General features: G+C 37.7%; 1 protein-coding gene across 2 annotated transcripts in view; it reads right to left on the reverse strand.

The window, feature by feature from the left end:
- The window catches only part of Adamts17 (ADAM metallopeptidase with thrombospondin type 1 motif 17), a 347197-nt gene that overhangs the window by 318716 nt on the left and 11105 nt on the right, over window positions 1-17376 (reverse strand). For both annotated transcript variants that reach the window (XM_076848849.2, XM_076848848.2), the window contains exon 3: window positions 16747-16912. In XM_076848849.2, the coding sequence (XP_076704964.1) occupies window positions 16747-16912 (166 nt within the window). The remainder of the gene's footprint in view (window positions 1-16746; window positions 16913-17376) is intronic.

The following is a 17376-nucleotide window of genomic DNA, read 5'->3' on the forward strand; positions in this document are numbered from 1 at the left end:
TTTATTGTGACAAAAACTATAGATATCTTAATGGGAGCTATTTGGTCTAAGGCTGTTGTTATTTGTCTCCCCATTAAAAGTGAAGTACTTGAAACCTTCAGGGACAATATAAATCTACAGGGTAGAAACCTACTTCCTCAAATTCACACTGCTAGATGGTTAGACACACAAACATGAAAAAAACAATGAAACAAAGTGCCCCAAACAAACTAAGATGCTCCAATATTAAAATCCATTGACAACACAGTAGAAGAAATGTCAGAGGAGTTTAGAATGTACATTATTAAACTGATATGTGCCATAAAGGATGGTGTAAGGAGTGAAATCAAAGATAAAATTCAGGAGGTGAAAAATCACTTCAGTAAAGACAGATTCTGAAAAGAAATCAAGTAGAAATTCTCAAAATGAAGGAATCAATAAACCAAATTAAAATTCAATAGAAAGCATCACCAACGAACTAGACAACTTGGAAGTTAGAACCTCAGGCAATGAAGATGAAATATATAATCTTGAAAATAGAGTTGACCATGGAGAGAAGATGTTAAGAAACCATGAAAAGAACTTCCAAGAATTATGGGATAATAAGAAAAGACCAAATTTAAGATTTATCAGGATAGATGAAAGTGCAGAGATGCAAACCAAAAGAATGTACAATCTTTTCAATAAAATAATATCAGGAAATTTCTCAAACCTAAAGAATGAAAGGAAAATCAAATACTAGAGGTGTACAGGACCCCGAATGTACAAAATTACAACAGACCCATACCAAGGCACATTATTATGAAAATGCCCAACATACAGAATAAGGATAGAATTTTAAAGGCTGCAAGAAAAAAATATCACTTGGGACTCTGTGTAAAATGGCACATAGGCACCTCGGGCCCCAGAACCAATCAGTTTAAATGTTCACCCCACTTAGAAGTGACCAATCACCCCTGTCCAATCTGTTCCCGCCAATGAATGACTCAGAGTTGTTGTCCAATTTTCCTGCGCCTCATGATGATTTGTTCTGATGTATGCAAAGCCCCCACCCCCTCCAAAAAGTGTACTTAAGCTCTGCCTGACCTCTGCTCTGGACTCTGTGCTGCTCTATCTTCCTGAGTGAGCCTGGAGCCTCAGCATGCTGAATCAATAAAACCCCTTCTGCCAAAAAAAAAAAAAAAAAAAAAAAAAAGAAAAAAATATCAGATTATATATAGGGGGAAACCAATTTGGATCTCAGGTGATTTCTCAAAACGACTCTCAAAGCTAGAAGGACCTGGAATAATATATACCAAGCTCTGAAAGAAAATGGATGTGAAACAAAAATTCTATATCCAGCAAAATTAGTCTTCAGATTGGAAGATGAAATAAAAACCTTCCATGATAAACAAAACTTAAAAAGAATTCACAAGTAGAGGGGCTAGGATAATGGCTCAGTGGCAGAGTTCTTCTTACCTTGCACATATGAGGCACTGGGTTTGATCCTCAGCACCACATAAAAATAAATAAACATATTGTGTCCATCTACAATTAAAAAATATTTTAAAAAAAGAATTCACAACTAGAAAGTCTGCAACAAAACATTCTTAACAAAATATTCCATGAAGATAAAATGAAAAAAAAAGTGAAAATCAGCCAAGGGAGGAAGTACACTAAAGAAATAGTCAATCAAAGTAGAAACTAATTCAAACTAAAAACCAGAAATAAATCAAAATGAATGGGAACACAAATCACATCTCAATAATAACCTTGAATGTTAATGGCCTAAACTAATCAACCAAAAGACTCAGACTGGCAGAATGGATTAAAAAACGAGACCCAACAATATGCTGTCTCCAAGAGACTCACCCTCATAGGCAAAGACATCAACAGACTTCAAGTGAAAGTATGGGAAAAAAAACATATCACTCACATGGATCTCATAAACAAGCAAGGGTTTCCATCCTCATATCAGATAAAGTGGATTTCAAAATAAAGTTAATCAAAAGGGACAAAAAGTCTATTTCATACTGCTTAAAGGACTTATACATCAATAACATATACCAATTGCAAATATTTATGCCCCAAACAATGGAGCACCTACATACATCAACCAACCCTTCACAATTTCAAGAATCAAATAGACTGCAACATAATGTTTTCAACACTACTTTAACACACCTCTCTCACCACTGGATAGATCCCCCAAACAAAAACTAAATAAAGAAACTACAGAACTAAATAATACAACCAATAATTTAGACTTAAAGAACATATGTAGAATATTTCATCCATCAATGAGCGAATTCACTTTCTTCTCATCGGCATGCAGATCATTTTCTAAAACAGACCATATTTTATGCCACAAAGCAACTCTTAGAAAATACAAAAAAAAAGTAGAGATAATACCTTACATTCTAACAGATCATAATGGAATGAAATTATATCAATGAAAAAATAAAAAACAGAAGCTACTCTGACACCTGGTGATTAAATAATACACTATTGAATGATGAACAGATAGCAGAAGAAATCAGGGATGAAAGAAATTCTTAGAGGTAAATAAGAATAGTAACATAAAATATCAAAATCTGTGGGAAACTGTGACAGTAGTTCTAAAAGGAAAGTTCACTGAATTGAGCTCATTCATTAAAAGAATAGAAAATGAACAAATAGATGGCCTAACATCTAACATTACATCTCAAAGTCCTAGAAAAAGAAAAATCAACACCAAAAGCATTAGAAGACAGGAAATAATTAAAATCAGAGCTGAAATCAATAAAGTTGAAACAAAAAACAACTGAAAAAATTAACAAAAAATTGGTTCATTGAAAAATAAATAAAATTGATAAACTCTTAGCCACACTCACAAAAATAAAGAGAGAAACCCTTAGCCACACTCACAAAAGAGAGAAAACTCAAATTACTAAAATTTGTGATGGAAATGGAAAACCATGACAGACACTACTGAAATACAGAAGATAATCAGGAACTATTTTGAAAATTTATACTCCAATGAAATAGAAAATCTTGAAGACATTGAAAAATTTCTAGACATATTACCTACCCAAACTGAATCAAGAGGACATATACAATTTAAACAGATCAATTTCAAACAATGAAATAGAAGATGCCATCAAAAGCCTATCAACCCAGAAAAACCCAGGACCAGATGGATTCTCAGCGAAGTTCTAAAAGATCTTCAAAGAAGAATTAAGACCAATATACCTCAAATTATTCCATGAAATAGAAAAGGAGGGAACCTTTCCAAAATCATTCTATAAAGCTAGTATCACCCTGATACCAAAACCAGATAAAGACACATCAAGGAAAGAAAACTTCAGATGAATATCCCTGATGAACACAGATGCAGAAATTCTCAATAAAATTCTGGCAAATCACACACAAAAACATTTTTAAAAGATAGTGTACCATAATCAAGTGAGGATTGATGACCACAATGTCCAAAATCATTCCAGAAATACAAGGTTGGTTCAGCATATGAAAATCAATAAATGTAATTCATCACATTAATAGGCTTTAAAGAATCATATGATCATCTCAAAAAGGTGCCGAAAAAGCATTTGACAAAATACAGCACCTCTTCATGTTCACAACACTAGAAAACCTAGGGATAGTAGGAACATACTTTAACATTTTAAGAGCTACCTAAGCTAAGCCCAGGGCCAATATCATTTTAAATGGAGAAAAACTGAAAACATTCCCTCTAAAAACTGAAACAAGACAAGGAGGTCCTCTTTCATTACTTCCAATCAAAATCATCCTTGAAACTCTAGTCAGAGCAATTAGACAGAAGAAAGAGATTAAAGGGATTCAAATAGGAAAAGAAGAACTCAAACTATCCCTATTCACCCACAACATGATTCTATATGTAGAAGACCCAAAAAATTCCACCAGAAAACTTCTAGAACTAATAAACAAATTTGGCAAAGAAGCAGTACCCAAAAATCTAATGCATTCCTATACATCAGTGATGAATCCACTGAAAGAAAAATTAGGAAAACTACTCCATTCACCATAGCTTCAGGAAAAAAATATTGGGGAATCATTCTAACAAAAGAGGTGAAAGACCTCTACAATGAAAACTACAGAACACTAAAGAAAGAAATTGAAGATGACCTTAGATGATGGAAAGATCTTCCATGCTCTTGAACAGACAGAATTAACATTGTCAAAATGGCCATACTACCAAAAATTTTATAAAAATTTAATGTAATTCCTATTAAAATCCCAATGATGTTCTTCATAGAAACAGAAAAGGAAATCATGAAATTCATTTGGAAAAATAAGAGACCTAGAATACCCAAAGCAATGCTGGTGAGAAAACTGAAGCAGAAGGCATCACAATAGCAGACCTTAAATTATACTGTAGAGCTACAGTAACAAAAATGGCATGGTATTGACACCAATACAATCAATCAACAAATATATGAAAAAATGTTCAACATCTCTAGCAATTATAGAAATTCAAACCAAAACTACTCTGATTTCATCTAACTCCAGTCAGAATGGCATCTATTAAGAATACAAACAACAATAAGTGAGGTGAGGATGTGGAGGAAAAGGCAGACTCATACATTATTGGTGGGACTGCAAATTGGTGTAGCCAATCTGGAAGCAGTACGGAGATTCCTTGGAAAACTAGGAACGGAACCACCATTTGACCCAGCTATCCCACTCCTTGGTTTATACCCAAAGAACTTAAAAACAGCATATTACAGGAACACAGCCATATTAATGTTTGTAGCAGCATAATTCACAATAGCTAAAATTGTGGAACTAACCTACATCCCCTTCAGTAGATGAATGGATACGGAAACTTTGGTATGTGTACAAAATAGAACATTGCTCAGCATTAAAAGAGAATAAAATTGAGGCATTTGCAAGGAAATGGATGAAGTTGGAGAATATAATGGTAAGTGAAGTTGAAGCCAATCCCAAAAATCCAAATGCCAAATGTTGTCTCTGATATGTGGTGACCAACTCATAGTAGAGTAGGGAGAGGGAGCATGGGAGGAATGCAGGAACTTTAGATAGGGTAATGGGGAGGGGAAAAGGAGGGGGCAAGGAGGTAGGAATGATAGTGGAATGAGTTAGACAACATTACCCTAAGTATAAAACACAAATGGTAAGAAAATACTTTGTGTACAGCCAGTGTCTTGAAAAATTGTGCTCTATATGTGTAACATGAAATGAATTGCATTCTGTCACCATGTATAACAAATTAGAATAAATTTAAAAAATCAATAACAAAAGATACCTAAAAATTTTTTCAAGTACTTGGAAATTAACCAATTTCTGAATAACTCATAGGTCAAAGAAGAATTCACAAGAAAAAATAAGAATATTCAGAATTAAATAAAAAATTTTAAAACATTAAAAAAAATACAAACAACAATAAGTGTTGACAAGGATGTAGGGGAAAAGAAACACTCATACATTGTTGGTGGGACTGCAAATTGGTACAGCCAATATGGAAAGCAGTATGGAATCCTTGGAACAGTGGGAATGGATTCACCATTTGATCCAGCTATCCCTCTCCTAGGTCTATACACAAAGGACTTAAAAATAGCATACTATAGGGACACAGCCACATCAATGTTTATAGCAGCACAATTCACAATAGCTAACTGTAGATTCAACCAAGATGGCCTTAAGTAGATGAATGGATAAATAAAATGTGGTATATATACACAATGGAATATTATTCAGCATTAGAAGAGAATAAAATCGTGGCATTTGCAGAAAAAATGGATGGAGTTGGAGAATATAATGCTAAGTGAAGTTAGCTAATCCCCCCAAAATAAATGATAAATGTTTTCTCTGATTTAAAGATGCTGATCCATAAAGGGGTTGGGAGTAGGGGGCATGGGAGAATTAGATGAACTCTAGACAGGTCAAAGGGTAGGAAGGAGAAGGGAGTGGGCATGGGGGTAGGAAAGACAGTGGAATGAGATGGACATCACTATCCTAAGTACATGTATGAAGACGAGAATGGTGTGACTCTACTTGTGGACAATCAAATATTTGAAAAATTGTGCTCTATATGTATAATATGAATTGTAATGCATTTTGTCACATATTAAAATTTAAAAAAATTAAAACCAATGATACAGATTAGAAGACACAGAGACAAACCCACATAAGTACAATTATCTCATATTAGACAATGGCACCAAAAACATAAATTGGAGAAAAGATAGCCTCTTCAACAAATGGTGCTAAAAAAAGTGCAAATCTATATGTAACAGAATGAAATATAAACCCTATCTCTCACCCAGTCCAAAACTCAACGCAAAGTGGATCAAGGACTTAGGCACTAGAACAGAGACCGTGCATCAAACAGAAGAAAAAGTAGGGCCAAGTCTCTATTATGTTGGCTCACAAACTGACTTCCTTAATAAGACTCCTGAAGTGTAAGAAATAAAATCAAGAGTAAAATGGGATGGAATCAAATTAAAAAGCTTTTTTTCTTTTTTTTTTTAATATTTTAGTTGGACACATACCTTTATTTATTTTTATGTGGTGCTAAAGATTGAACGCAGCCCCTCGCACATGCTAGGCGAGCACTCTACCGCTGAACCACAACCCCAGCCCAAACTAAAAAGCTTTTTCGCAGCAAACAATCAAGAACACAAGGAGATCCTACAGAATGGGAGAAAATCTTTACCACCTGCCCCTCAGATAGAGCATTAATCACCAAAATATACAAAGAACTCAAAAAACTTCACACACACACACACACAAAAATCAATAAATGGGCAAAGAAACTGAACATTTCATTTTTTAAATATATTGGTCAACCAATATATTAAAAAAGTGTTCAACATCTCTAGCAATTAGATAAATGCAATCAGAAAAATGTAAATCAAAACTACACTGAGGGCTGGGGATGTGGCTCAAGCGGTAGCGTGCTTGCCTGGCGTGCGTGCGGCCCGGGTTCGATCCTCAGCACCACATACCAACAAAGATGTTGTGTCTGCCGAGAACTAAAAAAAAATAAATAAATATTTAAAAAAAAAAAAGTGTACAGCTTTTAAAAAAAAAAAAAAAACTACACTGAGATTTCATCTCACTCCAGTCAGAATGGCAATTATCAAGAATACAGGCAACAATAAATGTTTTCGAGGATGTGGGGGAAAAGGTACACACATAGATTGTTGGTGGGACTACAAATTGGTGCAACCACTCTGGAAATTCAATATGGAGATTCTTTAGAAAAATTAGGAACGGAATGACCATTGACCCAGTTATACCATTTCTTAGTTTATACCCGAAGGACTTAAAATCCCATACTACAGTGACACAGCCACATCAATGTTTATAGCAGCTCAAGCCACAACAGCTAACCTCGAGATGCCCTTCAACAGATGAATGGATAAAGAAAATGTGGTGTACATACACCATGGATATTACTCGGCCTTAAATAAGAACGAAATGAAGGCATTTGTTGATAAATGGGTGGAGAATATCATGCTAAGCAAAATAAGCCAATCCCAAAGAACCAAAGGCCAAATGTTTTATCTGATATGCGGATTGTAACTCTCAATAAGTGTGGGGAGGGCTAGGAAAGAACAGAGGTACTTTGCATTACACAAAGAGAAGTGAAAGGAGGCAAGGACATTTGGAGGTAGGAAGGATAGTACAATGAATTGGAAATTATTACCCTATGTGCATATATGATTACACAACCGTTGTAACTCTATATCATGTACCACCAGAAGAATGAGCAGTTATACTCCATTTATGTATGAAGTGTCAAAATGCATTCTACTGTCATGTGTAACTAATTAGAACAAAATTTTTAAAAGAAAATAAATGATGAAATACATACTGGAGAGTTAAAAAAAAAATGAACCCTACAAAAAAAAAGAGACAGATATTCCCAAGTTCAGATACAAATTACTTTTAAAAAACACATAAAATATTATGACAGAGGGGACTGAAAATAAATCTAAGAACTGGGCTTGGGGGTGTACCCTTGTAATCTCAGCTACTTAGGAGTCTAAGGCAGGAGCATTGCTTGAGCCCAGGAATTGAAGGCCAATCTGGGCAACCTGTAGCTGGACCCTGCCTCAAAATGAAATAAAAAGCAGTGGGGATGTAGCTCGGGGGTAAAGCACGTGCTTAACATGTGCAAGCCCTGGTTCAATCTCTAGCACCACAAAAAGAAAGAAATGAATAATGGATAGATGGAAGGAAGAAGAAAAGAAAGGAAAAGTAATATCAGGCAAACATCAACCAAAGTAAAACTTGACTGACAATATTAATATTAGATGAAAACACAGCTAGGAGGCCAAAAGTATTACCAGGGATAAAAATGGCTTACTACATGATGATAAAAGGAATAGCTCACCAGGAATATAGCTCCAAGATCTGTAGGCACCACATAATACTGCCTTACAACAGATAAAGTAAAAATTGATAGAATTAGAAGGTGAGGGGCTGAGGTTGTGGCTCAGGGGTAGAGTGCTTGCCTAGCACACCCGAGGCCCACATAAAAATAAATAAAATAAAGGTATTATGTCCATGTACAACCAAAAAATAAATTTAAAGAAAAAGTGAAATTGTCCAGAGTTTATATATACCTCTAAAATAAATTAAGCAGGCTCAAAATGAGACACAACGATTTTTCTGTCACAATAACTTGAGCTAATGGATATATAGAACATTGTTTAAAATAGTTAAGGAAAATATCTTTCAATTTATACATTAGATATTTATTAAAACAAAAATGTCCATTTACCAGACTAAAATGCATATCTCAACCATTTTCAAAGAATCAATATTATATGGAATACAATATGGCCAAGAAACTTCTAGTAGACCTAAATTTCCAGTAGATAACAACCACAAATGAACAGAATACAAAAATCCGAAGAGCTGAGGGCATTATACAGGAAGGTTCTGGGGGGAGTCAGCACTTAGAAGAAAGGATCAACACGAGAGAGTAGGGGAAGTCAGTGCCATACTGGGGAGGCTACTATGCCAATAGAAAGTCTGCAGTTCTTGTGACCTGAAGGACCAAAGTGCAACAAAGTGACTAAAAACTACAGGGGGCGGGGCATGGTAAAAAGGAGAGAGAGAAAAAGGGCGGGCCAAAAATACACATATAAATTTTACCTAAATCTCTGACTAGTCCTAGACTATAGCTAAGGATAAAAGAACTGAACTGAAAATTTGAGCCACCAAGTAAGATATAAACTTTATAGTTTGAGTCCAACAAAATTAAGATGCTCTTCAGAGGAAAAAACTCCAGCACCTCCATGACATCTTAATTTCAATAACCAGAATCCAAAATTACTTGACATGCGAAAAACTAGGAAAATAACCCACTGTCAAAAGAAAAGACAATCTATGGAGACCAAACCCACAAATGACCAAAATCTAGGGTGGCACACAAGAATTTTAAGACAACTCCTATGATTATGCTCACAGACTTAAAGGAAAATATGCTCAAGATGAATGAAAAGACAGGGAATCTCAGCAGAGATACTAAGACTATAACAAAGGACCAAATGGTAATATAGGGACTACATTCTCTAATCACTATACATAGAATTATAAATCATTTTTTAAAGATGGCAAAAGCCTGTTTGATGATAAAATTATAAATATTTGAATAATTTATAACCTAATAAAAGGTAACAAAGCAATGAATACTTTATGCCGCACATTGTTGTGCCCACATATTAACTTACGTAACATCTAAACAGTTGTTTAAAGTGCATTCCCTTTTTATCATCCCTTTATAAATAATGGAATTGAGGTAAAAGGGTTAAATTACCCAAGATCAAGCTAACAGGGGATAAAGTCAGTAATTCAAACCCGGCAAGCCTATCTCTAAACTCTGCACTACTATATTGTACTGCCTCTCTAGAAAATTGAAAAAAGAGATCATGGAAATTGAAGAATATTTAGACCTGGATCCTGGAACTATTATTACACATGAAAATTTGTATGCAGCTAAATGTGTGTTTATAGGGAAATGCATAGGCTTAAATATATAAATTCATAATGAAGAAAGTAGAATTTAGTGAACTAGGTATTATACTCAAGAAGTTAGGGGAAAAGCAAAAAAACTAGAGAGAACATAAAAAATAGTAAGATCAAATAAAAATGAATAAAGCCAGGGTATGGTGGCCTGCGCCTACATTTCCAGCTACTCAGGAGCCATGTGCAAGAAGAAAACTGGGGCCCAGGAATTCAAGACCAGATTGGGCAACATAGCCATATGCTGTCTAAGAAATTAAATGACAAAAAATAGATAATAAAATGACAAAAATAATAGAAATTAAAGAAATGGAAAACAAAAAGCAATAGAGAAAAAAAATTAAACCAAAGCTAGTTCTTCAAAAAGATTAATAGGCAAACCTCTACAATTAAAATGAATAAGCTAGGTCTTCGTTAGTTATCATGGACAAAGCTGGGGAACATGATGTGAGTGACAAGGGTAAGTTGCACAAAGTGAAATCATTTATGCAAAATTTAAAACATACAAAACAATATACAGTTTACGATTCTGTCAAAGTATAAGAAACATGGACCAGAAGGACTCAGGACAACTTCAGTGTGTGGTTCCATCTGGGGAATAAGCCAGAGAGATGATAAAGCACTGGGCGGTTGGAGAGTAAAATCCACAGTGTTAAATTGTTCGATTCTCTCCAAAAAAAAAAAAAAAAAAAAAAAAAAAGGTGGGGGGGTCCTGAAGCAACTATGACCAGATGTTAACAAGGCTTAAATCTGAATGCTGGGCATAAGAGTTTTTGTTTTTTGTTTTGTGTATATTTGCCTTGCCTGGTATTCCATAACTAAAGAAAACTTACATCTTATTTCTTTTCAGTTGATCTCCCTCATTTAATTGCAAGCGCCCTAAAGACAGGGGCAATATGGTGCTACTTGCACCACAGCATGTCCAGCGTCCAGAGAGCTTGTGAAAGAGAAAGGGTAAGTGTCTAACCTGCAAAGGTAACTTCCAGTCTAGAAATGACGACTCCTGGATTTCAATGCGAATTCACTCTTGAGGCAAGATTGACAGATTCAAGGTTGCTCATGAGAACCTTTAGCTCCCAGCTCATTGCTCTGCAGGGCTCCTCAATCTGGAACCCACTTAATCTAGAACCAGAGCATCCAAATGATACCCTTGATAATAAAGAACAGGCATGGAAACAGTAACTATAGAAACTGCAACAACTGCTAATATCTATTAGCTGCTGAGTGGCAAGTATACACTATCTCATTTAATTCAGAACCCTAGGAGGTAGGTGATACTGTTTTCGTTGCAAGTTAGACTACCTCTACCTTGCCTGAGGTAGTCCAGCTCCTCCAATATTTATCAAAAGTCAAACTGGGAAGAGGAGACCAGCCAACCATGATACCTACTCTTAGAGATGGCCCACTTCTAATTCCCTCCAGATGTTACCTTCTAGACATTTGTGAGAGTGCTCTTGAATGTGCTCCCCCAGTTGCTGGACATGGCACCAGCTCACTTGCCGTGTTCCTCAGCGGTGACCTGAGAAGCAGATCGAGTCAGGCTTCATCAATTCATTGTCACAAATGAGGAACAGAGGTTGTTAGGGCCCGAGTCACATCCTGTCCCCAAATCCACAAGTCCTACCCCTCAGTGCCTCAGAATGCGACTATTTGCAGACAGGGTTTTTATAGAGGTGACTTAGTTACAAAAAGGTCATAAGGGTGGGCCCTAATCCAATATGACCGGTGTCCTCAAAAGAGGAAACTGGGCTTAGAGATAGCCCCATCCAGGGAAGACCACTTGAAGACACAGGGAGAAGATAGCCATCTACAAGCCAGACATGGAACAGAGTCTCTCACATCACCTCTGAAGGAACCAAACCTGCTGACAGCTTGATCCAGACTTCCAGCCTCCAGAACTGTGAAGAAATACATTTCTGTTATTTAACAAAACCAGCCTTGTGGCATTTTGTCATAGAAGTCCTAGCAGACTGATAGAGTGGCACAGAGATGTTAAGGGACTCTTCTGGGGCACACTGAAAGGAGATGAAATCAAGCCTTCTACCTGAGTCCACTTTCTCTTACTTGTGGAATAAAAATTCTTCAGATACTGTTCTCTACTTTTAGAATATAAAAATATTGTGCAAAATCTATGCAAATAAATATGTAAATATTGACTTGGAGAAAATGTAGCAATTTAATCCTATTTCTTTTAGCTTCTGCTTGCAGCAGAGATGTAGAAGAACACAAATGACCATCACTATCGACAAAGAACACTAGACAAAGCCAGAAAAAATTTTATATATATATATATAATTATATATTTAAATATATTTTTTCTATATATAACATTTTCACACATAAATTTTGTCTTTTTTTTTTTTAACACCCACTGGAGAGCTAAGGTCTCTAAGACATTGAAAGGACCCCTAACTGCGGAGGAATTGAGCCCTTCCTAAGTGAACAAAAACCAGCAGCCACAGTCACCTGTATGCACAAGTAGATGAGGAGCTAATCAGTATCAGTTTCTTATTGTGGAAACAGGAAGGAAGCGGCCATATTTTCAACCACATGGGCTGGAATGATAGATTAGAGCTGGATTAGAGTAGGTGTGGTAACCCTACTCCAGACTTTGCCAAGTGTGTGGTGGCCTGCAGAAATCAGGACAGGGATGGAAGACTCAGTAATACTCCACAGTCATATGGGGATTGGGACTGATGGTCTTTAGGAAGGAGAGATTTGATCCTGCCTCAAGACATTTGAAAGCAGTGGTGAACTAAAAGTAATCCAAGCCAGCCCATCTCAAATCCCAATAGAACAGAAGAGCTAACCTCCTCATCCTAGCTGCCTTGTCACCTCGAGGCGGGTGAATTAAGGACAAAGCTGGCATGCAGAGAAAGACCTGTAGAGAGGCCGAACTTGGTCAAGCCTCACCTGAAGTCCATCCTCCTGCTTCATTAATCAGTTTCATAAACCCATGTCAATGATTTCTCTGGTGTTTAAGTTTGACTTCTGTCCTTTCCAATCAAAAGAAACTTAATTTAAACAAAGCACAAGTCCTGACCAATTGTGTATTAAATGTATACACCTGATTACACATGCAACTTCTTGCATCAATTAGCAATACACAATTTCTGAAGAGTCATGGTATCCTCCAAAGACTCATTGAAATGACCTTCATAATTCTTTAAATGAACCAGACGAAACTAGCAAATAACTAATAATCTTTGAAAACAATCATAATAGCATTTCAACCATAAAGAAGAAATTAGTGCCTCACAGGCCCCCCTATTTCAGGCATATTCATGTGCTAATGAGCTCACCACCACTCAAAGTGCTTTATGATTGTGATTTTGAAAATGTCTCATGGCAAATTAGTTTTCTATTTTACCCTGCACTTCTGTCATTCACATGTGACACCCACCATGGTACAGATGACAGACATTCAAGTTTGCATCTAAATCCACAAAAATAGTGGCAGGAAGAGTCTAAGTTGAATCTGAATGGGGAAATTTAAGCATAGAAGAAAGATTAAAAGTTTTAGAGTCAGAATAACCACTTGAAAATCAAGGAACATTTCACAATATCCAAGGTACCATTTCAGTTGTTGAGAATTGCCAAAAAACTTTCAAAAACTCAAGCTCTCACCAAAAGGAAAAAAGAAGTGGAGGGTAGTTTGCAGACTCCATATTCTCTTGCCAAGTTCTAATCTGAAGTTTTATTTTATGAATCAGTTTATAAGGTCCTAAAAATAAGGAGCTAAAAGGAAACAGGGTCAGCCTGTCCCCTCATAAGGAGCCCCCAAAATCTTCTAGAAATGCAACCTCAGTGGCATACAAGGGGAGGAAGGGTCCTTCCTCATGTTTCAGCCCTTCTAGCCCCCAGCCCTGCTCAGACATAAGACGCTGGACAACATGGCGTCTTACACAGGCTCAACTTTCAGGTAAATTTGTGCTTTATGGAAGAAGAAGAGTTCTCAACTCCCCACCTGCATGAGCCAGCAAGGCTACTCTGAGGCTTTGTCCAAGGTTAGGGCAACATAAAACCAATGACAGGACAAAAATGAAACCAATAGCCACTATATTCAGCCAGACAGAACATGTTCCCATGAGAAATCCTAGATTAATCTGATTAATCTTTCTAGGAAACTTCAAGAATGTACTTTGCTGTAAATTAAGTTTCCTGATCTCTAAACTTCCAACCTTTGAAAGCTAATCCAAACTCGATAGGGCATAATTGACTACTTATTAGCTAAGCCTATTAAGAGACCCAGTGTCTTTCTCAACACAGCGACCAAGTTTACTATTCCATGCAAAGCAAAAAGCAGCAGGAGCAAAATGGAGACCTCTTTTTGGTATCTACGTTCCTACCCAGTACAGAGCCTGAGTCTTGCTCCATCTTAATTATACACAGTGCTCCAGCTCTTCGGGACAAGTTGATGCAAGATTTGGGGGAAGAAGGAGGGTGATTTTTTTGAGGCAAATTCAGAAATTTCTCTCTACACCCTTACATGGCTGCTCTTGTCTGAGTTTCTATCACGTCCACACCATTCAGCTTGTGTTCACTTTATTTCCTCCATTAAAGGCTAAACAGTCCATCAAAAAATGTGCCCCGAAGCCAGTCTTAGGTACAAAAATGCAAACACAAGCACCATTTGTCATTTTGTCAGCAACTCTTGGTATCTCTCCCCTAAAAAGGACAGAAGCAGGTCATTAGACAAACATTCCATTATCTCATCCCCAAGCATGCTGCATTTCTGATCAGAGACCGGCAATTGATGAGCACTGGTTTGAGTGAAGAAAGAGAATAAAATACATTTGCCCTGGGTTTTATGGCGTGGCCCTACTTAAAGATTCTCACCTGAGAAAATCTACTTCCGATGGCCCACAGGTGCTATTACTCATGTTTAATATTCCTTAGCACGGGGTTTTCAACACCAGCCGAACTTGATATATCAGAACCACTTGGGAGCTTTTACATGGCCAGATGCCCAGGCTGTGCCCCACACCAATTAAAAGGGCAATGGGAGGGGACCTGGGCACTGGGGGTTGTCACTCCCCTGGCAATGCCAATGTGCAGACAAGACTGAGAATTGATGCCTCAGTGAAATCCCTCTGCCATTCAACCAGTGTGTTCAGCTCAGCTGCAAAAAGTACACAAAGACTTAGAATGACTAACAGTCATTCTGAAAACAAAAAAAGATCCACAAAACTGACCTAACAGGGTCCGTAAAATAGCACACTGACATCAAGTGCATGACCATAAGACTTACGAAAAATCCTGCTTCATGTTAAAGGGTGTTTTTTAGTTAATTGATAATTTTATGCTGAGGACCATTTTCCCCACTTTTATAGGGTGCAGAAAGGAAGAGAGAAAAATATTAAGGTCTAGCAGTGTTCTCTCTCCATGTATGACTCAAAGCTCTCCGGTGGTTTCAGAGCAGACTTTATCCAGTACAGTCATCTCTAATATCTGCTGCCACATACAGACTAGGCCATGGAGGGTGGTAACCAGACTTCATAATGTTCTACAGGCAGGGACTGAGCTGGGCCACAAGACTTGCTTACAAATTTCAAAGTTACTCTTGAGGAAAGTCACATCATTGATTTATTTCCATGGTCACACAAATACTCAATTGAGACACCCCACATTTTCATACAAAGATAACATTAAACTACAAAAGCACAACTCCCAAAGGTCTGCTATGGGGCCCCATGATCTCCTGGGAGAAAAAGTCACCCATGAACTGTGGGTAATCCAGCTTCATCAAGGGACATTTGCAGGCCTACTGCTGTGGACACAGCACCATGAGATGTTCTTGAACACCTGACAGAAAACACAAAGGATGCTCAAAATAGAGGTGCAGAATACAGGAGCTCTGGGTTCTACTTCAAGTTGCATATCACAATCACTTTTAAAAACACTTGATACCCAAGTCATACCTCAGGCCAATTAGATGGGGATATTAGGCAATGAATGGCATTTTTAAAGCACTGGTTCTCATACCTTAGCATGCATCCAAATCCCTGGGAAGGCCTGGGAAGGCACAGATGACTGGTCCACCTCCAGGGTTCCTGATGCTGCAGGTCTGGCTTCAGGCCAGAGAACGTACCTTCCTGGCAACTTCCCAGGTATTACTGATACTGCTGGAACAGGGGCCACAATTTGAGAACCACTGTTCCCCAGGCAACTCTAATTAGTGAACAAGGGATGAGGACCACTACACTAGAAGAGTAAGTGAGCTCTGGCCAGGGCATCAGGAGAAGGGAAATCAAGCTAGAACTAGAATTCTATCTCTGATACTAACCTGTGGCTTGATAACAAACTTGTAGAGATTTTTCAGACCTCAACTTGGTCCTGACACATAAAACTGAGGCAATGCCTGGACAAGATCATGGATTCCTTGCAGAAATAAAATAATGACCTTTTCAAAGGACTGCACTGCATGAAATACTGACTCTAATACACAAGGAAAAGGAAGTGGCTTCCAGGGCAATTACATAGTTTTCAACATGCCTAATGACATTTCAGTCAAACACAGACTGAATATACCACTCTGGTTCCATATTGTGTAGTGACATAATAGCCATCTTAGCCTGTACAAGTACATTCCATGATGTTCCCATGAAGAAACTGCCTAATGACTGCTCAGAACATCTCCCTGCCATTAAGTGACACATGACTGTATCTGTATAGGTGAAGTTCTTGCTCATATGATGTCAGCACATCTGGTGCCACACGGTGGGAGTCATCTGTGCATGTGCTCTGTCCAAACATATTGCCCTAACTCACCTGTTAGAACCTTGCAGAACTGCCCAGGTACCTGGGCCTCGGCAGTTGGGCTGGGTGTCAAGGTCCATTTGCGTCTGATCACATGCTCTCGTCCACTGAAGGGACCACTGGAATTGCTGAGAGGCTGGATTAGCACCTGCTCCTGTCCAAGTTGAATGAGGCCGACCTGCCAGGAAAGGAAAGGAAAACAGGACATTGGTTGCCTTACTCATACATGTCCATGGCCCCAGCAGCTTGAGGGGAATAAAGTCACCTTGCTATGGTTTGGTTTTCCACACCTGAGCTTTTTTTCTTTGCAAATTGCTTGAATTTACCTGAGCTTAAGAGTGTCTGTCTGACATACAAACATCCCACTGAGTGGCTGAGTTGGAAGGACTAGGACGGGGGGGGGGGGGGGGGGGCGGGGGGGGTTTGAAATAGGGGTGGGGGTTCACATGTGTATAATAATACCCTTTTCTGAGTGCTTTCAGAGAGAAGACAGAGTTACTTTCCATTGATTTTTCAAGAACTTCCCTTAAAAATTATTTTTAAAACCAACCTAAGAGTCCATCTGAGGAGGCAACCCCCAAATTGTTTAGAATGAAAATTATATCCCTAATGGGAAAAATGTAGCTTAATCCTGGGGATAAC

This window comes from Callospermophilus lateralis, chromosome 3 (assembly GCF_048772815.1).
Source record: "Callospermophilus lateralis isolate mCalLat2 chromosome 3, mCalLat2.hap1, whole genome shotgun sequence".
NCBI classification, from domain to species: Eukaryota; Metazoa; Chordata; class Mammalia; order Rodentia; family Sciuridae; genus Callospermophilus; species Callospermophilus lateralis.